The 24,483-nt window shown below is 36.2% G+C and overlaps 1 protein-coding gene across 1 annotated transcript in view; it reads left to right on the top strand.

Moving 5' to 3' along the window:
• Nucleotides 1–24,483, top strand: part of Rasal2 (RAS protein activator like 2) — a 146,314-nt gene that overhangs the window by 45,897 nt on the left and 75,934 nt on the right. The window contains exon 3 of the mRNA XM_055624475.1: nt 13,081–13,187. Coding sequence (XP_055480450.1) covers nt 13,152–13,187 — 36 coding nt within the window. The 5' untranslated portion in view covers nt 13,081–13,151. The remainder of the gene's footprint in view (nt 1–13,080; nt 13,188–24,483) is intronic.

Here is a 24,483-nt window from a genome sequence, read left to right on the forward strand (position 1 = left end):
TGTCATTTCTGGGTAAGGTAGGGCTTTCTTGCTCTTGTAACCCTTTGTTGTCCAAACTTTTTGTACTTTGGGTAATAACACCCCAAATTTTCTAAATCTAGCTTTGTAATTGTAAAAAAAGAAAGAACTAAGAAAAATGTGTTTGAGTTGTGTGTGTTTTAAGGTGTTTTTGTTGTTGTTGTCTGTAGACATAGTGCTGCCTTCACTGGGTATGAGAAATAAGGGATGATTTGCTTTGCTTTAACAAAGAGTGCTAGCTCCATACAAAGCTCACCATGTCATCTGGCCAGCTGTTCATGTTTATAGATAACTTCTGGTAGCCAAAATGTACTATTAATTTACCTTACTGTCAGTATAGTGACAGGGAGGCCTGCCATGTGAGAGGGAGGGAGGGAGATGCTTTGTGTGCACAAAACACCAAGAAGTAGCTTTTGTGTAAAGTGCATTTGCAGGGATCATAAAGGATTTTTCCTGAGCTTATAAAATTGGACAAATGGACCAAAACTTACTTTAACTTTGTACTTACAGATGCTTTTTAATAAATTTCTAAGTGGCAATTATTGATCTTGGAGTTGTAGGTATGATAGATAGCTAGGAAAGTTAGGTTATAAATGCAACCCTATTTTTATTGTAATAGGAAAGCTCCATATGCCTGTGTGAGTACCTCTGTTTATTAATGATTGTTTTTAAATGTATCATTTTATTCATTCTAATCACTTATGTTTGTGTACATATTAGTATACCTTTATTATAAATGAATGAAATCCTTGTGATCTTCTAGTTAATTCTTTATGAATATTATTTTAAGATCTATGAGTAGTCTTCGGCCAGTTCCAAATATACTTCTACTACTATTTATATATATTTTATAGTTAATTTACATTGCTTTGTAGTTAACATAAGTTTCTTTTGTTTTATTTAATTCAATTTGTTGTTCAACCTTAGCCCTCTGTAGCTGAGATATAAAGGGATCATCCTAATCTAGTCTTTTCCAGTTCTATCATCAGATTGACATGTTTAGATGTTAACCCTACTCTTTGTTTATCACGGTTTCATTATGTTGAATATTTGTATAACTATAAAAAAACTTTGTATATCTTTTAAATTTTGGTGTCTTTCAAGTCTGGTCTCCTTCTACTTGTTTCCTATTCCTTTGATCCAGTACTTGCACATACATGCAGGAAAACATAAGTTCAGGAAAGTAAATACAGATACACTTCAGTAAACCAACAAGGTGGACCCTACCGCATCATGGGAAAAGAAGGCAGGTTGCTTTTAAAGGTCGTTTTCTTGCTGTTAATACATTTATAAGTTCCAGTTAGCAAGTCTAGAGTCTCGGTCATTCCCTCCCCCTCCTTTTCCCTCTCTTCCACTCCTTCCCTCTCTCTTCTTCCCCTTTTTCTTTGTCTTTATCTTACCGTACCTGAAAAGAATTTAGTTAAATAAAAATGTGTAAATAAATTTGAAACAATACTACATGGTATCATTACCCACCCTTGCACCTGCCCTTACTTAAGGGAGTTAAGGGAGTTATTTTTTTTGTAATTCATGTTTGCCCACAAGTAGAGGTGATAAAGACAGGTATACTACAACTTACTTAGGATGGAAGCGCAAATCTGTATACATCATTACACTGATTAATGCATAGACAATATTCAGTTGCCTGCCTGTTTAATGAAAGGAAAGTTTAGCATGTATAAGAAATACATTTTGCTTGAGTGCCATAAAACAGTTTAATTGCGAATGAGTAGACAACCATGAATCCCATGCTTAGCTCTGCAGCACTGAGCCCTGGATGTATGGAAATCTTGGGATGGGAGTTGGTTTGGTGTTTTGAGATAGGGACTCACTTTGTAGCGCAGGCTGGCTTGGGACTTACTGTGTAGCTCAGGCTGACCTCTAATTTACAGAATCCTCCTTCAGCCTCCCAGATAGACTATAGGTGTGAGTCACCACATGCAACCAGCAAATCTTATCTTCAGTGTTAAAGCTCATTCCTGACTGTAGACGTTAAGCATCTTCATCTATAAATAATAAAGAATTTATTAAACTCTTCTAGAAGAACTAGGAACAAAATCTTTGGATACAGCTCGTACTGAGTAGAGGATTAAATGAAACCTTTGTCATTTGCTAACATAATTGCCATTCATGAAAACATATTATGTCCAATGATGGCAAGGAAAAATAAATAATTGTATCTACTTTATGATAATATAGGATGAAAGAAGAAATCAAGACTTCATGTCAGAGAGCCTGTCAAGCTCTGATTTCTTTGCTGAGGGTTTCAAATAAAATTCCTGTCTAGAAAAGATTCAAGAGAAGTTCTTTGTGCTAGTTAGACTTCAGGATATCACATTTAGACAGTAATGTTCAGATGTGCTTGTTAATTTGACACACCGCTAAATTAATAAAACTATACCTGTTCGTTATTTTACTCATATAACCTGTCAAACAAAGTTAAGATCCCAACTTAAAACTTTGCCATTTTCCCCTCATGTTCCACTGTTCATAGGATCTCAAAATCCTTGCACCTACTAAACCCACCAACTTTCCAAGTCTTGGCCAGAGGCTTTTCCTACCATTGTACATGCCTTGCTTCTTTTCTCAGCAGCACTTAAAGAAATAGTGTTCAAGACACTGTTAGATACTGCATATGGACACAAAAAAAAGTGTAAGATCAAACTGCTCAAAAACACAGAATATGGCTAGGAACTAACAATAAACTGTGAACAAGTTAAATGAGAACAATTCAATGATAAGCCAAGACAACCATGGCCAAAAAAAAAGGCATTACCTAATTGTGAAATTATTTATTCAGGTGAAAATTGCTTTGGGCCTTTGAAGAGGGGAGAATTAATTTCTAATTATGAATGCTGAATGGAGAGGAGTTAATATGAATCTCAAAAGAATCAAATAGATATTTATTAAGACAGTGGGTTTTCCTTGTATGAAAATGGTGTCATGCAGAATATTGAATTATTTTCTGACCCAGTAGAAAACTGACTTGAAAGGAATGGGGTTTGTGTAGAAAGTAATGAAAGATAATGAAGAGTATTTAGAACTTGTAAAACTTGATGTGACAGGCTAATGAATGACTAACAGTTTTATCCTACAAGCTGTTGGAAAGAATTAAAAATACCTAATGAAGAAAATTGTGCATTTAAAATTTGTGTTTGTTCATTTGTTTGTTTGCTTAGATAGGATCTCATGTAGCCTGTGTTGGCCTTACACTCTTGATCTTCCTTCCACTACTTCCCAGGTCTGGAATTGGATGTGTGTACTACCATGCCCACTTCAAAACAAACTTTTAAGGGGACATAGATCTAAAATTAGTGCTAAGAAGGGAAAGAGTAAAAGCAGTTAAGCCAGTGTGATGTATGCAGTAATGGTTTCTGTTCTAATATTCAGCCCTCTCTATTATAATTATTGTTTTGATTATTTATCATTAAAAATAGATTATGGAGAGCTGAAGTGATGAGTCAACAGTTAAGAGCACTTGTTGCTCTCGCAGAAGACCTGGGTTTGATTTCCAGCACCTATGTGGCGGTTCACAACCATCTATAACTCCAGTCTCAAGGGATCTGATGCTCCCCATAAGCACCAAGTACACACACATGGTGCACAGACATACATGCAACCAAAACATTCACACATAAAGTAAAATTAAAAACTTTTACGAGAGTGAACTACAAAAGACCCTAGTAGGGTTTTGTTTTGTTTTGGTTTGGTTTTTTTATGTATTAGTGTCTGTGGAGGTATATGCATATACACACATGCACCTACACTATAAGGGCAGGGGAAGGGGAAGTTTCAGGTTGATTCATTCCATTGGAGCGCTGAGATTAAAGATGCATACCACTCCATCTGGTTTTTTAACTTTTTTTTTTTCTTCATGGTTCCTCTAGTAGTCGAGCTCAGGTCATCAGGTTTACACAGTGAGTGCTCTTAGTTGTTCAGCCATCTCCCCTGCCTGTAAATGCCTCTAAAAAGAAGACTCAATCACCTATCTTCCCACCAACTTGAAAACTTAAGTGCAGGTAAATGTTTGCATAGCTTGAAGAGAATAAAAGGCGGGGAGACACTACAAAGACTTTGTAAGCAAAACTGATGGGAAAATTAGAATAAAATGAGTCAAAACATATTTTGAATTTGGAAGGATGATGATACTGTTAACAGAAATCAAGTTGAGAAAGGGAGCTATTATTAAGAGAAGATGTTGAATTCTGTGTTGAGTTTGAAGTGGATAGTATACATATGGACAAGCTTCTGATCATTGGAAATTGTGTCACAGGTAGAAATCAAGATTTAAGAGCCATTTGCCTACAGAAGGAAGATGATTGGCATTCAAAACATCTGCAGTGATACTTACTGTTGACAGACTGACAGGAAGAGACAAACAGAAAACAGCAGGGATGGTAGTCAACCTTGAAGAACACTGGTGTTTTGATATGCAGAGAAAAGGGGATACAGAGTAGATAACCATAAATGGAGGAGGAAAGCTGGGATGGTGTGGTGCCACTGTGCTAAGGGAAGAAATGGCAGCAGTGTGGCCAGTAGTGACAGTGGTTGCAAATACCACAGAGACATTAGGGAAGACCACTGGACTTGACAACTTAAAGTTGGGACAAATTGTATCTTTTGTTAAGACAGTAAAAACCACAAGTAAAGATTCTTGCCTAAAGATATTTAAGATAGAAAGGAATAGAAAGGAAACACATGAGGCTGGAGAGATGACTTAGTGGTTAAAGGTACTTGCTGTTCTTTTAGAGGACTCAGGTTTGGTTCCCAGCACCCACATGGCAGCTTACAGCCATCTGTAACTCTAGTTCAAAGGTGTTCTAATGCACTCCTCCAGCCTCTGCATACGTGAGATGCACATACATACACACAGGCAAAACAGTCACACATGTTAAATAAAAATATTTTTCTTAAAAAGAAAGGAAACACTTTTAAAATGTGGAGCTCATATAAAATTTTGGGTAGAAGTCATTGGCTTTTCAATAGAGGAGAGTAAGAGAACATTTGTGGATTTATGATTGAGGATGTAATTAAAGCACAGGGTTAATATTTTGGTGTAAGAAACCAGAAACCAACAATGTAGACAGACATTCAACAACAGAAAATGAGAAAAATTAGGAGATGACAAGTTCTAAGTTTGAGGCGTTTATCACACCCAGTCATACATTGCAGTTAATTGTGTGTCTGTGTGTATTTATGTAGTATCTAGTACTCTTCTGCTTCCAACAAGATGGGGGTCTTCTCTTAGTACAGCACTGAAGTACAGCACTGTCTCAGGACCGCACTGAAGATAAGTTTTATAAAATGTTTTGACTGAACCAATATTGTCTAAAATTATTGAAATTGCTCTTGTCAGATAGATTTTCCTGTCTCTTACTTTTCTGATGTTTTATAGTCCTATAATCTCAGCACTCTGGAGGTCGAGGCAGGAAGATGACAGATTTGAAGCCAGGCTGGACTACATATTGAGACTGTCTCAAATAATAATAAAAACAATAAGCAGACCATCAACCCAAACAAAACGAACCCTGTGGGATTTTGCTGGAGTTGTAAATTCAGCCTATACTGTAATGTTGTAGCTAGTTGAAATATAGCTTGTTAAACTGGAGGAAAGGAGTAAAAAAAAATTAATGAGATAAGTGTTTAATTCACCAGTTTAGAAAAAGGATAAAGAACCCCAAAGAAAGTATTTTAAAAGATCTAATAAAGATGAGACAGATAATAATGAACTAGAAAATATAAATATGATAGAATTAATAAAGCCAAGAATTATTGTCTTAAAAATCTAAAGAAAACCAGACCACAGAGGAAGACAATGCAGCCAGTCCTGATGTGACCAAATAGGCTAGGGTCAGATAAGAAGGGAGGAGGACCTCCCCTATCAGTGGACTTGGAGAGGGGCATGGGAGGAGAAGAGGGAGGAAGGGAGGGATTGAGAGGGAATGAGGGAGGGAGCTAAAAAAAAAATCTAAAGAAAACAATCAAATGGCAAGTTTTGATCAAAATAGAAAATACAACACTTAAAACTGAAGAAGGAAATATTACAGAAAATTAAAGACTGAAACGTGGAGACTATGGGCTGAAAAAATGGCTCTAAGAGCAAAAATAATTGTGCACTATTGTTAAAGGCCTTAGAGTTATATTCAGCTCTTGTATAGCATCTGAGTCCAGTTTACAGTACCAGCATTTATCTGGTGACTCAACAGTCTCTTGTAATTTCAGCTCCAGGGAGTCTGACATCACTGAGCACCCACACTCAGGTACACATGCTCAGTACACAAACACATACACGTAATTAAAATCAAAACTGGGAGACTATCATAAAAAAACCTTACAAAATATATTTGACAATGTACACAGTGTATAAACAACCCAGAACACCTATGAACTATGCTAAAACCTAAGTATGGCGATTGAATCATATTATACCTCATGGGTTGTTGGTTCCCTTGGATTTATTTTTCTTCCTTTGTTTAGGAATTTGAGAAAGTGGGCAGGGGGAACAGAAGATATTTTTTCAAAAAAGTTGAGAGGATGAGCAATTATAAAACTAAAAAAGTAAATAAAATGAAACTTGAATAAGAAGATATCTGCAATTAAACACTATTAATTTATATTTATGTATACCTAGTAAAATTTGCTATTTTGTGATCTTTTTTTTCTGAGACAGGGTTTCACTGTGTAGCCTTGGCTCTCCTGGACTCACTTTAGACCAGGATGGCCTTGAACTCACAGATGTCCACTTGCACCTGCCTTCCAGAGTGCTGGGATTACAGGTGTGCACCACCGCACACCTGTATTTTATATGAATGGTGTATAGATGGCAAAACCCTCAAAGCTTTTATACCTACCTTCCATGGAGCTTATTTATCAAAGTCTCAATTATAGCTAATCATTCAAGTTAATGAATGTAAAGACTGATGGTAAAACTTGTCCAGATGGTAGGATCAATTCAATTTTGGAATGAGAACAATAAAAATTGTATTAAATATGAAGTTAATTCCATATGAGAAGCTGAAAATTGACCTTTTATACCTATAATAAGATGGCAGTCCTATATAATTTAACTGAATAAAATCATTATTATAAGTATATGCGTGTATTAAAGAGGTTAAGGGTTATCCACATTTAGGGTACTTAACTATTTTTAGTTAAAAGTTACTTTAGTGTGGTTGTTCTTTTTTGATAATCACAGCCAGCTTTTCAATCCCAGCTGACCAGAAACCTCAATATAAATAGTTCTCATTTCAGAGATAGACTGTTACAGGCACAGTGGCACACGCCTGTAATCCCAGCATTTAGGGAGGCAGAGGCAGGCATATCTATGAGTTTGAGGTGAACCTGGTCTACAAAGCCAGTCTAGGATAGCCAAGGCTACACAGAGAAACACTGTCTTGAAAAAACAAACAAAAAGGTACTTATCATCTTTGTTGTATTCTAATAAAAGCAAATATTGAGATGATTACTCATTTTGTTTGACATGTCGACATTTGTTTGACATTATTGAAACTGGGAGTGTGAGACCTCTGCTTCAGGACACTAGTGTAGCTGATAATGTGTTTAGTTCAGCAGGGAAGACTAGAGAACATGTAATCTAGCAGAGTGAGCCTCAGAGTGTGCTTTATAGTAGTGGCTGAACTGCAGGTCACCTGCAATTTGATAAGAGGGTAAAATACTGCTAAGGACAGGCCCCAGAGAAGGAGTGTGACCAGCTTTCACAGATCGTCAAACTAAGGCAAATTTTTGGCAAAGAAAAGGAATGTGTCAAGAATGTGTTTGATTTTTTTTTTTCCTAAATGCTTGATTGTGTAAAGTAATTCATCAAAAATGCAACATTTGGGGGGAATCAATCTTATAATTGTGCACAAGATTACATTAACTAGATGGAAAATTAATAACTAGGAGATCCCTGTCATAATTTGCCTAAAATAAAAAGCCTCTAGATTAAGATGTTAATGGTTGGCTAAAATGAAGCTGATAGGCATTTCAGAGATAGACTTAGTGCTAAAGGACAATAAACCAGCAGTATGGTTTTCCCCATTTCTGTTACCGTGACTAGTTACTGATGCTCAGTATTTGGTTTTATGCCATGCCATATGCACATTTTATTCTCAGTAAATGCTTGTTTCATATTTATATTACCGGTCTATACATTTGTATTCATATTCTCTCTCTTGTCTATTCTTTCCTTCTCCATCATTTCCTCCATGCCCATTTTTTGCCTTGTTTGTGGGATCAGGTTCTCTTGATATTGCTTAGGGTGACCTCAGACTCCTGGGCTGAGGTTATCTTTTCTGCCTCAGCCTCCCTAAAATCTGGGTTTTTCTTTTTTCAGTACATTCATTTTATTAATAAAAGTTATATATGAGGGAGGAACTAAACTGTTTTTAAAATGCCTTGGCATAATCAGTCTAAATCTTTTTAAAATAATCCCTGAATACTGAAATTATTGTTTCAGTAAACCTAAGCATGTACCTCCAGTTACATTACTGAGTCAGTTATAGACACAGTGTTAAAAATTATAGAGCATATCTGTAAATAAAGTGATACACATTACTTTATGCTTTAATAAGTGATGCTTATTAGAAAGCAAAACATATTATTAACTTAGCGTCAGAAAAACCCAAGACAGGACATATGCAAGGGCACACACCTGTATTCCCGGCACTCAGAGGCTGATAAAGAATCATGAGATTGGGGGGGGTGGGGCTTGACCTTGTCTCTGGAAAAAAGAAAAAGAAAAATAGCAACAACAAAGTGGGGGTAATACAGAAAAAGTCTTAAGGGCTATCTGTAGAAATCTGAAGAGATAATATCTTCCAGAGTTGACAACAAATGTAACCTACCAAAACTGTGAGGCTAGAAAAATCTTATAAATAGATTGAAATGCTCGAAATGATCATTTTAGGCCGAACAGTACTGTTAGTTATTTAGAGGTTATTCTTTGCAAAGCCTAAGACCTTAATTAATTTAGTCTGTCTCCTAGAATTTGTGGAGGTAGTTGTCTCATATATTGAAGATTACTATAAAAGTGTTGAAGGGCATATTATTTTCTATAATGTTTCCTACTCCCACCACCTATGTTTTAACATAAATAGTTTCAGGTATTCTTTTTTTTTCTTTTCACTGTTACACTGTGTTATTAAGTTACATGCCTTCCCCCTTGTCTCAGTGCCTCAGTTCTGTGTGTTTTTGTCTTGGAGCGTCTTACCAGCATCAGGATTCCAGGGTTAAGTCTTCCTTGATAGGCCATGTTTGGAGTAAACACTTAGTATGTATGCCTTACTCTTCCTTAAAAATACAAAGAATTGTGAACATACTGTTAGAGATTCTTGAGTTGTTTTTAGGAACAGTGAGAAAGCGAGCATCTCTGTAGTTACGGTTTCCCGCCATTATAGCCGATTATGTAAAACACAGAGAGCAAGGTAGCATGCCTGGTGGTTAAAAGCACAGGCTCTAAATGCAGACTGCGTGGGTTCTAATCCTCATTTTGCCTCTTGCCTGCTGGGCAGACATGGGTAGAGTACTAGAACATCTTGTTTCAGTGTCTGTAAAATGGGGAGGATAATTCCAGATCTAAAGTATTACTGTCTGGATTACAGATGGAAGTCATTTAAAACATTTCTCTGAAATAAAGCATAATAAATGATGGCTTGGTCTTAAAGTATTTTTATTTTTTGTCAGTCAAAATGCCTGGCTGTTACCACTAAGAACCAGAGATACCTTTTGTATTAGAAACTTAAGATAAAGGCTTAGGCTTTCTGAAAATCCAGTGACTCTTTAAAAGTCCAAAGTCTCTCCACTGTGGGCTCCTGTACAATAAAAAAGTTACATACTTCTTATTCCAAGAAGGAAGAACCAGACAAATACAATCAAGACAAAACTATCCAACAATGTAAATATTTCATTGTGTAACATTTGGGCTCCCAAGTAGTTGGGCAGCTCCTTTTTCTCCAGCATTGCCGTCCACATCACACATAGCTTGTCCGGTAGGCACAGACCAGCTCCACTGCACACCTGCAGTTTTTCTTAGAGATCACCACGGTCCTGGCATCTCCAATATGCTCTGGTCTCAACTGCAACTGAAACTTGACCTTCACCAATGTTCTCTGCTGTCCTTTTTCAGTGTCACCTCTCAGATGCTTTCCATGAGACTTTCCATCCTGTAGGTCTAATGGTCACAAAAACCATGCTGAGGACTTTTACACAGTACTAAGTTCAGCTGTCAGCTTGAGATGCAGCCTTGGCTTCCTCTGAAGCACAGCTCTGTGTGCTGACCCTGGGGAGGGGAAAAACTTCCCAGCAGATTACACCTCAGTCGTGCTCATCTCATATTAAGTACAGCTGATTTTTCAGCCCCATCTAACTAGCATCAATTGTCACAGTATAGCAAAGATTTCACTTTAGTGGGGTTGTTCTTTTTTGATAATCACAGCCAACTTTTCAATCCCAGCTGACCAGAAACCTCAAATTCTTAGTACAGAATATCACACAAACAGCTCTGAGTCTTTGCTTTCCTGTGGACTTCACAAGCCTGACCTCTATCATCTGCGTTACACAGGCACACACTCTGTACACACAGCAGGGCCTACCAGTGACTGACAAATCCAGCAAGCTTCCAGTTAGTCTCCTGTTGAGATCACTATCTTCTTTTTAAGTTAGCGTTGGTCTTTAAGGGAACAGACCTTGTGAAAATAAAACTCATGGTCATTCAAGGGATTATTCTGTATCTAGAGATAAATTATTTGTAGATAAATATTTGTACTTTAATATAAAGTACTTACTCTTTTCACGGGTTGAGTTACTTTATCTCTTCAAGAATAATTTAATTTATTCTCTTTGGATATAATAACCTCTGAACTACTAGAGTTGTTTATTTTTATCATATGGAGATAAAAAGTATAGTAAGTAAACATAGTTACTGGGTTTTGAAATGTAGTTGCTCACTTTAGCCAATACAATTTCAAACAGTGAAAGCATTGAAATATATTTGCCTAATGAGTTCATAAGCCCAAAACTAAAATTAGATGTTTGGGAGAAAGTGAGGAAATGAGTTTCAATTTTTTTCATTAACCAGAACATTGCATATTAAGGAAACAGTTTCATTCTATCATTTTATCGTAGCTAATTAAACTTATTTTTCTCCCAGTTTGGATTCTCTGTCATTTATTCAGAGATTAAAATATCTGCATCTTAATATGAAGTTACAGAACCTTTACAGATAATTATAAAATATGAGATGTTCTCCTGCCTTAGCATGTCTGCCTGTCATGTCCCCCAACTTTAGAATCACTTGACTAGGATTGAATATATCACCCTTAAAGTCATGTCTTGAAGTCTGAAGGTCTTATTGTGTGGTGTACGCCAAGAAGCTGATTTGCTTAAATTCCTTTGTGCCATCGCCATGAATCTGAGTTAATTATACTGCCATCTTTCAGAGATGTATGTTAGAAGTCACGTGTGCCTAATTCTGAAAATGACTTCGTGCATTAAGACTCATTTATCCACTGATGGTTAGAGAGAAGCCGACACAGTTACTAGTCATAAATTTAAAATACAGCAATATCACGGAACTGTCTTCTACTGCAGGCATATAAGCTGCGGTATCAACTTCTCAGTCATTAGGAATATTGTAATTTGGCTAATGTCTTAATGGTCAAGATGTCACAAGGAGATGAAAAGAAGACCTGTATCCAGCATGCAAACAGTAATAGGGTAAGCACTTCCAGTTGGCTCTTCTTCGGCAGCATTGATTTGCGTGCATTACTGGGTCTGTGTAAAATGGTGTCCTTTTAACACTAGCCAAATTTAAATTTCAGTGCTTTTTTTTCTGTTACAGATTAGTGTAATACAGAGAGATTTTCTGTAAGTGAGGGGAGGCAATGGATGCCTGTTAATAGCCTAAAAGTAACTAATGAGGATGTGCAGTCGGACGATTGATTGAATGAATAGCTGCAGTCCTGTGTGTTTCTTTCTCGCTCGCTCTCTGCAAGCTGTAGAGAGGGAGGGGGAAGAGCAAGGCAGGGAGGGAGCATGAGAAAAAATGCTTTCTCTTAAGTGGAAGTAGCACGGATCCCAGGGGCCAGGAGGCCAGAAATGGAAGTTTAAACTGCATCTATCTTTTAAAGGCAGAACAGCAGGAATCAAAATGTCAGTCTCCGGAGTCATGGTTTACTCTTTATTTTTTAAGATCTGGAAGATAACACAGAATACTTTTTTTAGGATGTGTTTTTTTTTTTTTTTTCTTCTTGTTCATGTTGAGATTATCTAATGTTATCTGAGAAGCTGGATTCCTATCTGTCTGTCAGTTGAAGTGGAGATGGGAAGCAGTTGTGATAAAGGTATAATATGTATAAATATCTGTATGTGCATGTATATATGTGTAAATGTATGAAAAAATCTTCAAAATGTAGCGTGAGTGTGGTTTATAGCTATTAAATTTGAGATCACATCATTTGCAGAATCCTAACCTTGTTGGATCATTTGAACAGATTTATGATTTCAGAGTAAGATGTGGGTAAGGTCACATAGCCGGAACAAGGAGAAGCTGGTCTATTTTTGTATCTGCATAGGCATGTATATTCTTTTATCCTGCATCACCTTTCAGTCTTCTCATAGCTTTTATTATAGTCTGGTGAATCATTTGTATAGAACCGAACTTTGACCTTTGTGCAGGCAGTGTCAAATCATGGTTCACAAGAATATTAGAATTTCTGATTCACTTAACTTCTAAATGGCTAATAGAGAAATAGAGCCGTACAGTACATGATTTAACTATTAAATGAGCCTGAAAACCTTAAACATATAATAGCTCAGAAGAATTGCTTCTTATATATGCACAGATGAAGACACAAGTTGTCTCTTAGAATAGACTCTTAACCCTGACCAGTTTCTTTTTCTCCATAGGTCAAACATCACAAAGATACCTAAAGCATGTTAAGATAAAAAATGTAGTGGACCTTTAAAGAGAACAGTTATGTGTGTGATAAAACAATTTTATAGTTTAGGAAAAGTCTGAAATTTGGATTCTTCATGATGTTTCTGCTTCCTCTACTTTTCCAGAGGTGCCAGCAGAAAGGTCCCCCCGCAGACGGAGTATATCAGGGACCAGCACATCAGAGAAACCCAACTCCATGGACACTGCGAATACCTCCCCTTTCAAAGTCCCGGTAAGTGTTGTTTTCCCCTAAAAAAAAAAAAAAATCAAAAACAAACAAACGAAAAAACCCCTTTTACTTCTGAGACTAAAGTAATCCAAACATTTTGTTCCTCAGGAATTTCACTATAATACTGAGGATAAAGGCCAGAGCTATAAACTTCTATTGCTTAACTATAAATCATGTCCAGTATGAAGTCTATTAGATTTTAGGGAAAATTGGTTTTGCTTGTGAACTATTTTTTAAAAAATAAGCAGGTACCTTAAATTTGAATTTTTCTGAACTATAGAGTGCAAATCTTTGCAGATGTCCTTTAATCCAGGTATTAGCTAAAAATATATTAATACCAAATACAAAAGTTTGCCAAAAGCATACTGAAATGGGAAAACTCATAATAGAGCAGGGTAGCTGGCCACCAGGTGCAGCATTTCTATCTCACTGCAAAAGTGTGTGTGTGTGTGTGTGTGTGTGTGTGTGTGTGTGTGTGTGTGTGTGTGTATGCATTTGCTATGATGTACATGTGGAGGTCCCCTCTTCTACTTCTATCTGGATTCCAGGGATTGAACTCAGGTCTTGTGTGGCTTAAACCTGCTGAGCCATCTTGCCAGCCTCAAGTAACTCATTAAGCCATCTTTGTTCTTTGAGTATTGGGTAAGAAATGTACCTATTTTGTAAACATTAAAATTTGTAGTGTTATGAAAGGCATATTTGAAGAGAATTGTTTCAAGGTTCTTATTCCAATACTTTTAAGTTGAGATGTCCTTTTAAGTAGAATTTTTTTTTTTTTTTTTTGGATGTATGATGAAGTTAGTGAACACAAATAGAGGTTTTGTATCTGTTAACTCTGAAGAACAATATTCTTAAACTCTTCTACATTAAGAGTGGGTGGAGTTTGGATATCTAGGTTTCTGTGAGAACCTTTGACAGTTTTACAGGTTTCTGTAGACTGCAAGTGAATGTTAAATTAATACTGTAATCAGAATGTGGCAGCTATTGAAGAGCATCAGGTTTAATGTCTTAGTAAATTTCTTAGTTCCATAGACACAGCTACATGTGCTTTAATTTTTATGAATGGAAAAAAAAAAACATTTCTTTCACCTTCTCTTCTTTTTTTTTAACAAAGAAGAAGTCAGAATAGCTTAAGATGTATTAGTAATTGTGCTGGTTGGTTTCCTGTCAACTTGACATACCTGGGAAGAAGGAATCTTACTTTAGAAAATGTCTTTATAAAACTGGACTTTAGGCAAGTTTGTGGAGTAATGCCTTGATTAGTGATTGATTTGGTGCCCAACCCATCATGGGTTGTGTTCTCCTGGGTTGGTAGTTCTGCAGTGCACGAGAAAGCACATTGAGCAAGCCAGTAAACAACACCCCTCTATAACCTCCAGGTTCCATCAGCTCCTGCCTCCAGGTTCTTGTCCTTCCAGGTTCTGTCCTTCCAGGTTCCTGTCCTTCCAGGTTCCTGTCCTTATTTCCCCCTGTGATGAACTGTGATGTGGAACTTTAAGCTGAAATGAACCCTTTCCTCCCCAAGTTGCTTTTGGTCATGGTGTTTTCTCACAGCAGTGAACACCCTCACTCTGACAGGTACTGTGAAGGATAGCATCATACATTAGTGAGTATTACACAGCAGGTCACAGTAATAATAGTGATCCCAAATTTTTAAAAATAATGATTTTTTTGTTTTGTTTTGCTATTTTTTCAATGTGTAACTAGGTATATTTTATAGCAGTTAACCATATTTAAAACTCCCTGTGGACAGAGTTCAGCGATATAGTTGACTAGATTGAGTTCTAATTCAGCATGTTTATACTTGTCTAGCAGAAACCAAATGGTGATTTTTTTTTTTTTTTTTTTTTTTTTTTTTTTTACATTTTTCTTAAAGTTTACAAATGAGAATACTGTCTGCACTGTGGTAACAATGAAGAGTGTCCTAAATTGTGTGTTAAGTTTTATGGTCAGGCTTTTTTAAAGTTTTAATTCATTAAGAACTGCAATTTTCACTTATTTAAATAACAAATTGGCAACTAATTTGTTATCTTAATAAAACTAACCATTTGTAAGTATATGTTTCAAGGCAATGAAAGGAGAGTACTTAATCCCAAGCACTGCTTACAGACCATGTACCCATTTGATAATCATAAAGACGGTAAGACAAGACTCCTGATGTGCAAAGGCATGGTCTCCAAGCCGTGTATTTCTAGGGGAGTCAACCACTAAGAAGCCCTCACCTAGACAATTCTCTAGAATTAACTGTTGGAACAGAACCCAATTTTTTATCAGCTCCCCCTTCAAAAAAAGAAAAAAAAAGACAGATAGCTAACATGTTCTAGTAGCCCAGGAACATGTCATTTTCTTTCAGCGTATTATATTATACAGAAGTTAACACTGGTAACAGCAATCCTGAACCATTAAGAAAAAATGAAATTATATTTGTTTTATTATTTTAAAGTGTAACTGGGTATATCATTTGAGAATGCTTTAAATCTTGACGATAGGTGATCTTTATAAAACTTACTGTCCAGAAAGGTCTGTTTCATGCTATATAAATAACCTTTTTATTTATTGGCAATTTCATGCATGTATATAATGTATTTTGATCATATTCATTCCTTGTTTGCCTCTTTTAGTTTGTTTGTAGTCTCTGTTCCTCATTTAACAGTGAATGTCTATTCTTACCATCTTTGTAACCACCTCTATTGCTTTGTACAATATGCACATGTCAAAATCCAATCAATAGTTGAGTGGATAAAATATACATGATTTATATAAGGATTTAAATAGGGTGAGTTTATCTCACATATAGTCTCTTAGTATAACTGAAGCCTCTAGTCAATTGAAATAATAAACATTTGCTTTTTAGTAAACATTTCATAAGAGATTGTTTGAAATGAGTGTGCCTGTGCAAATTAGTTTTTTTTTTTTTCCTCAATAAAGGGAATTACAAATTAACAGGTGGGATTTATGTCTAGAGTACGTTCTCTGTATATTTACATTTGGAAATTGAAACTAGTTAGAATTTTTATCTAATAATATCTTTGAGTCCTTTGGATACCATGCTTATATACAAGCTTACAGTGTTTTTAGTAGTTCTGAGTTTTGTCTTAGATTCTTCAAACAATTATAATCATTTGAATAGCTTTTGCCTCTTAAAGGGAATGTGTGTGTGTGTGTGTGTTCTTTTACATTTTTCTAGAGGTTTTGCCTTGGTTTATTTGTGCTTTCCTCTGTATAAAATGTCCTTTGTGTATTTTATGCATTGCTCATGACATTTAAGTGATTTTATAGGGAAATGAAGAACAACTGAGTAAAATAATCTCTACTGAAATTTAATTCAGAAAAGAAAACAATTGTGTATGTATATAGTTAGTTGTTTCATATGTAGTTTTGGAGGGTTTGGACAGGCTTCTTTATATTCTTATTATAAAATGACTATTGATATTTAGGATTTTTGTATGACTTCTGCTTAGATGATACCATCCCCTTGGCATTGACTAAGAGAGAGCTGCTTGTTTTCCGGGCCAGGTGTTCAGCTTAGTGCTCTCATCTCCATAGCACAATGATCTGAGTTGGCCTTGTCTATAGCACAATGCAGTTGCAGCTGCTCTATTTGTATTGGCTTTGAGCTTAGCTCTGAAAGAATTCAGACACTAAAAAATATGCCAAGATACCCAAAAGCATAGTTGAACTAAGGCAGTAGCCAGACATTGCTGCATAAATTTCCTTATTCTCTTGGTACTGTGATACTTGCCCGAAACTAATCAAACAAATATGTAAATACAAGACATTGGCAAATGGTTAAACCTGTGTATACCTTTTAAAAACTCTTGAAATTAAAGTGAAGATTATATTAATGTCAGGTGTAACAAGATATTGGGGCTGGAGAGATGGCCTAGCAGTTAAGAGCACTGGCTATTCTTCCAGAGGACCCAGACTCAGTTCACAGCACCAGTATTGGTGCTCACAGCCAACCATCTGTACCTCCAGTTCAAGGGAATTTGATGCCATCTTCTGACCTGTGCACGTGTTGGACCAAACATATATGCAGGCAAAAACATTCATACACATAAAGTAAAATAAAATGAGTTTTTAAACACCAAGAAGTCCATATCTCCTTTCTTAAATATCACGCTGTCAGGATCAGTTGGTTGGCTTTTTTGTATGTGGTGTGTCCTATATGTGCTATATAAGTACTTCTCCAAATTAAACAGGTGGTTTCAGGCACACTTAAGAAGGACTAGAGAGCGTTCAGTGTCCAACAGCGTCTTTCAAATCTAACAAGCCATAGAACTTACCTTTCATAAAATACATGATGCTTAACGATAAGCCTGCTCAGCTCTGTTTTGTGCTTTTGTTTTTGTTTTGTTTTTTAAGATTCCCAAACATTTCTGCTTTGCAACTTAGAATTGAGGATTGCCTTTGTGATTGGTAAAATATGAGGAATTCATTTGCGCCAATCTTACCAATAAACATCAGTGCTTTCTTTTGTACCTTCAAGAATGATATAAGAAAATAATGAGCAATGCTTTCTCTGCCCTGTTGCTGCTCATGTGTAAACTGCTTTATGGTGCATTGACTGTCTATGTGTTTGCCATGGTGGATTTAGACTGCCAGTCTGAATTTGCAATTGTTTACTATGACACAATGGCTAGCGAAAGAGTCTGTCTTAGGAATAAAATAATGAAGCTGAATTTATTGCATCCAAGCTGAAAAACAATTTCAGTTTTTATATCTTCATTGCTCTTTTATTCTAGGATGACAATTACAGCCATTTCTCCTGGTACTTACAGGCTTTATATCATCTTTTCTCTTCCTTGTCACTGGCCATCCATACAGAGCTAAAGTCTGTAATAGACTCACTCTATAATGATACCTCTTTTAATAAAGAGTATATTTGTGTTTCTATGTGCATGAATATGTAATAAAGGCATAAATAAATGTTTCTACCAGAGGTAATAACATACTAAACAGAGGAATCAGAAAGGAAATTTGTGGTTATGACATTACAAATACCAACTACACCTTTAAGTCAGCTTGAAATCAGAATAGATAAAATTTAATGATAGGTAGCCTAGAAAGTTCAAAACGTAGCATCTTGTAGTGCAAGAAAAAAGAATATGGTTAGGTACAACTCTGAAGAAGAGAATCTAAAAATAGAGATTGGTAGATACCTGGAGAAGGGAAAAAAGCCTTAGCAGAAATTCTTGTTAAGAGACTAACTTGAAAGAATCAAAGACTGGTGTAAAAGAAACGCTCCTCAATCTATGGTAATCCTTAGAAATAGACTTGCAGCAGACTAAGTACTAAAGAATCCAGTTTATCCCACCCAGGAGAAAAGGCCTATTCAAGAAGAGAATCCTGTCACCTATATATACCACATTTTTTAGATAACTGTTCCTCTCGTCCCAAGAAAAAAAATATTTCTTTTTGCCGCCAGTGGGAGAGCGAGGCACTAAGCATGCTTGCTGTGCACCACTGACACCAGCTGCTTCCGTCTTGTATCGGAGTTCAGAAGGTAGTAATGTGGAAAGAAAATGTTGCCCATGTCATGGTTTTGCAAGGGTTAACTGTGCAAAGGGTGTTTTTGTTGCTTTCTCTACAACTTTGCAAGGTACTAGCACTGCTCCTAAAGATTATCCCTGAGGTGTCTTCCAGCACTGAGCTCTTTAATTCTATAACCAGTGCCACTGCCATTCTCCTGGATTGTTTTAATGTTTTGTATATTTTATATTAAGTAGCTACTAATTTCATTTTAAAGGAATTTCATTCTAAGATATTAAAATGCCATTGTAGTATTCATCAGACTGTTGGATAGCTAACTTTACAAAAAAAAAAAGAGAGAGAGAGAGAAAGAAAGAAAACTTCCTAAATGAGGGTTCTCCAGAGAAGGTATAAACAGTGGTGCTTATGTTCTATATCAGCTCTTAGGGAAGCTCACATTAAATGATGCTATTTGTAGGACAGCCATAATCAAAAGAGGGAGACAATAGGTATCACTGAAGATATGGAGAAACTGAAACTCTCAAGTAATGCAGCCATTAAAAAAAAAAAAAAATAGTTTGACAGTTTCGCAAAAGGTAAATGTTGAGTTTCCAGTAGACCTCACAATTCTACTTCTACAGATGTAACCAAGTGGAAAACATGACTTTACAAATGCACATAAATATTTATATCACCATTATTTATAGTAGCTACTAAGTAGCCACAACCTAAATATCAGCTGAGGAACAGGTGTAAAAAGTTTGGCCAATCCATTAAATAGCACATTATTACCCATAAGAAGAAATCAAATAAAGGTATATGCTACCACCTTGGTGAGCCAGTAAATTAATTAATATTTTTTAGAGAAGCCAGAAACAGAAGTCCATGTTTTAGGCTGTGTATATGAAATGTCCAGAATCATTGAAACACAAGAATCCTAGAAGTAGACTGTGTTGATAACTGTAAAATGTTCTTTCTTTTTTTATTTTTTGAGACCTCTCAAGTGCTAGGATTACAGACATGAGCTACTGTTACACCCAGCTCAGCGTTTTGATTTTAAAATCCTACAAATTGACTTGTACACTTTTAAAAGAGTAGTTTTATAGCATATGAATTATATACTAATAAAGATGTTGCAAATTAAAAATACAGGCCTGTATGATAGGGCAAAATATATAAAGTCTTATTAATACTTTTTAGTGTGGTTATAGTTGAAGTAATAGTAGTTTTAATATACTAGATTAAATAAAGTATATACGAGGGAAAGGCAAAGAAGATACACTGAAGTACATTGTTATAAGTTGTTTATTGTTTACAAAGTTCTTAAGTAGTCATTACTGATACTTTGACTCATTGCATTTTTGCAAACTATCTTAATTTTGCCTTCTGTAGGTAAAATAATACCATGTTTGTTTGTTTTTATTCCAGGATGTGGGAATAGGAAGTATAACATTACTTTAAAACAAAATAAAGCAAGAGTATAGAGATGGCTTAGCAGTTAAGAATACTTATTGCTCAAGTTCAGTTCTTAGCACCAACGTGGTGGCTCACAACTGCCTGTAACTTGTTTCATGGGAGCCACTGCTGCCTTCTGGCCTTACAGGCTCCGCGCATACATCGTACATATGTAGTCATGCAGTCTCACACACGTTAAAATAAACAGAGAAATAGAGGATTATGGAAATGTTATGTGTAAATTTTTCAGGTTTTACCTATTATCAAATTTTATATTTTAATAATTATTTATATCTTATAACTAAGTCATAGATCTTCTGCATTTTTTTACATCCTTCAAATTTCGCTTGTCAGCCTGACTGCCATTAACTGCTTTCAACTATCAGTGTTACTCAGTTCTTGAACTGTACTTAACGCCAGCTTCATGAAGAGGAAATCAGTGCAGTATCTAAGCACAGCACTCAGAAAGTCCCATGCATGGAGTTGAATGCTTTGTGGTTGCAATATTAAAGCTCCCATCCCCTTTTTTGTTTTGTGTGTACTGTGTTCTTGTATATTAAAATGTAAGGTGTGACACATACGTAGATAGGTCCATTTGCATGCAAAGGTCAGAGAACATCAGGTTTCTTTCTCAGCGGCTCTCCATTTTACCTTTTTTTTCTGTCCTTTTCACAAGTGTGGTGTATGCCATTGTGTAGGCACATGTGTGTGATCATGCATCTGGAAGCCCAAGATTGATATTGGGAATCTTTCTAGATCACTCTTCTACTTTATTCTTTGAAATGGGATCTCTCCGTCAAACCCAGAGCTGGCTGGTAGAGATAGTTCTGGTAGACAGATCCAGGGAATTCTGTCTCCATCTTCTGAGGCTAGAACTATAGGAGGGGTATCATGTCCACCCAGCATTTATGTGAGCTCTAGGGACCTGAACTCCCGTCCTCTTGTGTGCATGGCAAATGTTTTAGCCATTAAGCTATCTCCCCAGCCCCACCTAAATCCTTATTTTTTGTTATATTTTTAAAGTATGTGTATGTTTATTCACATGCATCTGCATGCACTTGTTATGACACAGTGGCGGTCAGAAAACAGCTTTTGGAGATCATTTCTCTCTGTGTCAACCCAGGCATCAACCTCATGTTTTGTGCAATGGCATTATTTTTCTTCATTTTGAACTGTTGCCCCTTCCTTTTAAAATGATACTGTCTAGTTGTACTGCCAGTCCTGTGTCATGCAGGAGATTATTAATTCACTCACCTCTAGCCTCCAGTTCCTCCTCACACAATTTATCCTTCACATTGCTGCCAGAGTGCTTTCTTTACAAAATTTAAACTTTGTTGTTACTACTCATCATCAGACTTGGCAGCAAACACCTTCACCCACTGAGCCATCTCACCAGGCCATACCTTATCTTTTGAGACATGTTCTCTCACTGAACCTGGAGCTTGCTGATTCAGCTATGGTTGCTGGCCGGCAAGACCCAGGGCTCCTCCTGTCTACACCTTTCTGATGCTGGGGTGATGGACACCTGTGGTCTTTTTATATCAATGCTAGGAATCAAACTCAAGACTTCAAGCTTTTGTGACAAGCACTTTACCAACAGAGCTATCCATCTCCTCAGCCCTATAATCTTGAAATTTTTGACTTTTGCTTGAGTCACTCTTCAAGTAAGAAAGTCTTCAAGTAGCTTTAGTAGTACATGACCAAACCTTCATTTTAGTTGGCTTGCACGGATTACTCTGGGGTGCAGAAATAAAATTATGAGTGTTTAAGTCTTCATCTTACTCTTTCAATTTTTGTTTTTTATGTTCCCCAGATATACATCTTGAATATTGTTTATTAAGTAAACACTAAAATACACCCTCAACTGTATTCATTTTATATAGAACCACCATTTAGGAGCTACTTTTCTAGAAGTCCCAGAGTCCTTCTTACTCACTTTATAACCTCAATATCAGACTGCCCCTTTTCCTAGTATGCTTCTGAAAGCTCACTTAAATTGGTGGGTGGTATGTGTATGCATTATTATCCAAGCGATGAAAATTGCAAGGGCATTGTTACTCTTCTATGCTGGTAGTTTTGCTAATCAGCTTTGCATACCTTTTGTTTTTCAAGATTCTTCAGTTGATCTACTAAATGAAACAATTAAAAAAGTTGAATATAGTAAATAGGAAAAAATTTCTTTCTGTGGAACATAATGACTTGTGAAGATTATTTTTCCTATGTGTTTGCCCTTCATTCACAGTATAGCTGGCAATGTAGGAATGTAGTTCCTGTCTGCCCTTTAAAAACTGAACAAGAAAAAGACAATAGTAACCAACAGAAGTAAAGATCAAAACCTGATGATCTTTCCTATTTACCTATATTTTATACAGTGAGATCATTCTTATTCAGAAGTACTTTTCTTTGAAAATTAGGTGGTTGTAGTTGGAAAAAAAAATCTGAACTTTTCTCAACATATGATCTAAGAGGCTTGTATCATCCTGCCTACTTCTGTCAGGCTATTAATACATGGATTAAACTTTATTGGCATTTAAGGATTTGTTTCTAAAATAGGCAAAAAAAATTATAACTGTATTTTGGGCCAGCAATATGATCAGTGAGTGGAGGCACTTGCCACTAAGCCTAGAGACCTCAATTTGATTCCCATAAGTTGTCCTGTGATTTCCATATGTGTTCTTTGGTATACACACTAACACGGATGGATGGATGGATGGATGGATGGATGGATGGATGGATGGATGGATGTAGAAATTTTTAGTAAAGAAAGAATTGTATGCTAGGTGTATTGACACCTTTAATCCCAGCACTTCAGAGGGAGAGGCAGGTGGATCTCAGTGAGTTTTGGACAGCCTGGGCTTTATAGTGAATTCTAGGCAGCTGTAGGGCTTATGTAGATACACCTTATCTAAAGAGATAGTGGGGAGAGGCCCAGCACGGTGGCACACACCTGTAATCCCAGCCCTTGGGGAGATAGAGGCAAGTGGATCTCTATAAATTCAAGGCCAGTCTGATCTACAAATCAAGTTCAGGACAGCCAAGACTACACAGAGAAACCCTGTTCCTCCCCCCCCCCCAATAAAGTAAAAAACAAAAAAGTTGGGAGAAGAAAAGGAGAGAAGAAAGGAAAGGAAGAAAGAAAGAACTGTATATTTTACTGTATTCACTTACAGTACAATACAGTATCTTTACTTGTTTGACTAAGAACACATTGATTGACCTCATCTCAAATCTTTTATTGTTTTTTGTTTGTTGAGACAGGGTCTCACATTGTAGTCAAGACTAGCCTAGAACTTACAGTGTAGCCTCAGCAAGCCTCAATCTTGTGGCAGTTCCCCTGCCTCAGCCATCTTTCCATTGCCTAAACAAGTTGTACTGAAGTCTGTCTGTCTGTCTGTCTGTCTTAACTGAATGTGAAATGTACCTGGAGACACTATACACCTTGCTGCTGAATAAAACAATCTCAAAAGAGTGATCTCCAAGTGGACTGGAGACCTAAATATATAAATATAGGAAGACAATAGAACCAGGCTATGTAATTGCTAAAGAAAACAGCTGCTTTTTTTTTTTTTTTTAAACCTTAGCATATAGGACAAGTTTTTCAGTTAAAAGAACCAATAAATCCAGCTTTATTAGGAGCAGACAAAAGGTCATTTGAGTGTAAGTGTTTGCCACAAAAGGCCAAGAAAGGCAACAGTTTCATCAGTGATGCTATGGGAAACAGACACTGTTATATATTTCTTATAATAATAAAATATATCAGTATTGTAAGATATGTGGAGGTTTGTAAATAAAAAGGAGTCTAAGAATCAATTTGTAACTTAACGCATAATAGAGACATGTTTATAACATTAGAAACAATACAATCAGTAAATACCCTATAGAAATAATATGCCTAATAAGATCCTTTCTACAGTATGTCTTTCCATCTCTCTTTTTTTTTCCTCATTTATTCTGTACAAAAAAAAAAAAAAAAAAAAAAAAAAAAGAGGATAACCCAACAGACATTAGTAAAGAGTTCCCTGTGGCTTATCACTATCCAGAAGAGTGATTTTAGGTTCATTCCATTTCACTCAAGGCAGCAAGAATTTTATTTCTTTTAAATAACTAATAGTCTTCAGTCTCCTTCCATCTGTGATATTGTAATTCTTAGAGTCCTCTCATTTCTAAGAAATGAGAGGCAGACATTTTCAATTAAATTCATCTAGTCTATCTCCCTTGACAATGAAAAATGCCTTTCACATTGTGTTACCTAATGCTTTTGGGGACTTCCATGATAACAGCTGGGAGACTGTCCGATGGACTAATAGGCTAAATAGACCTCACTTTAGGACAGTGTTCTCTCTTTTAGTTTGATCCATCATTTCTCAATATT

Source organism: Psammomys obesus, unplaced genomic scaffold (genome assembly GCF_907164565.1).
Source record: "Psammomys obesus unplaced genomic scaffold, mPsaObe1.curated_primary_1811, whole genome shotgun sequence".
Classification (NCBI taxonomy): domain Eukaryota; kingdom Metazoa; phylum Chordata; class Mammalia; order Rodentia; family Muridae; genus Psammomys; species Psammomys obesus.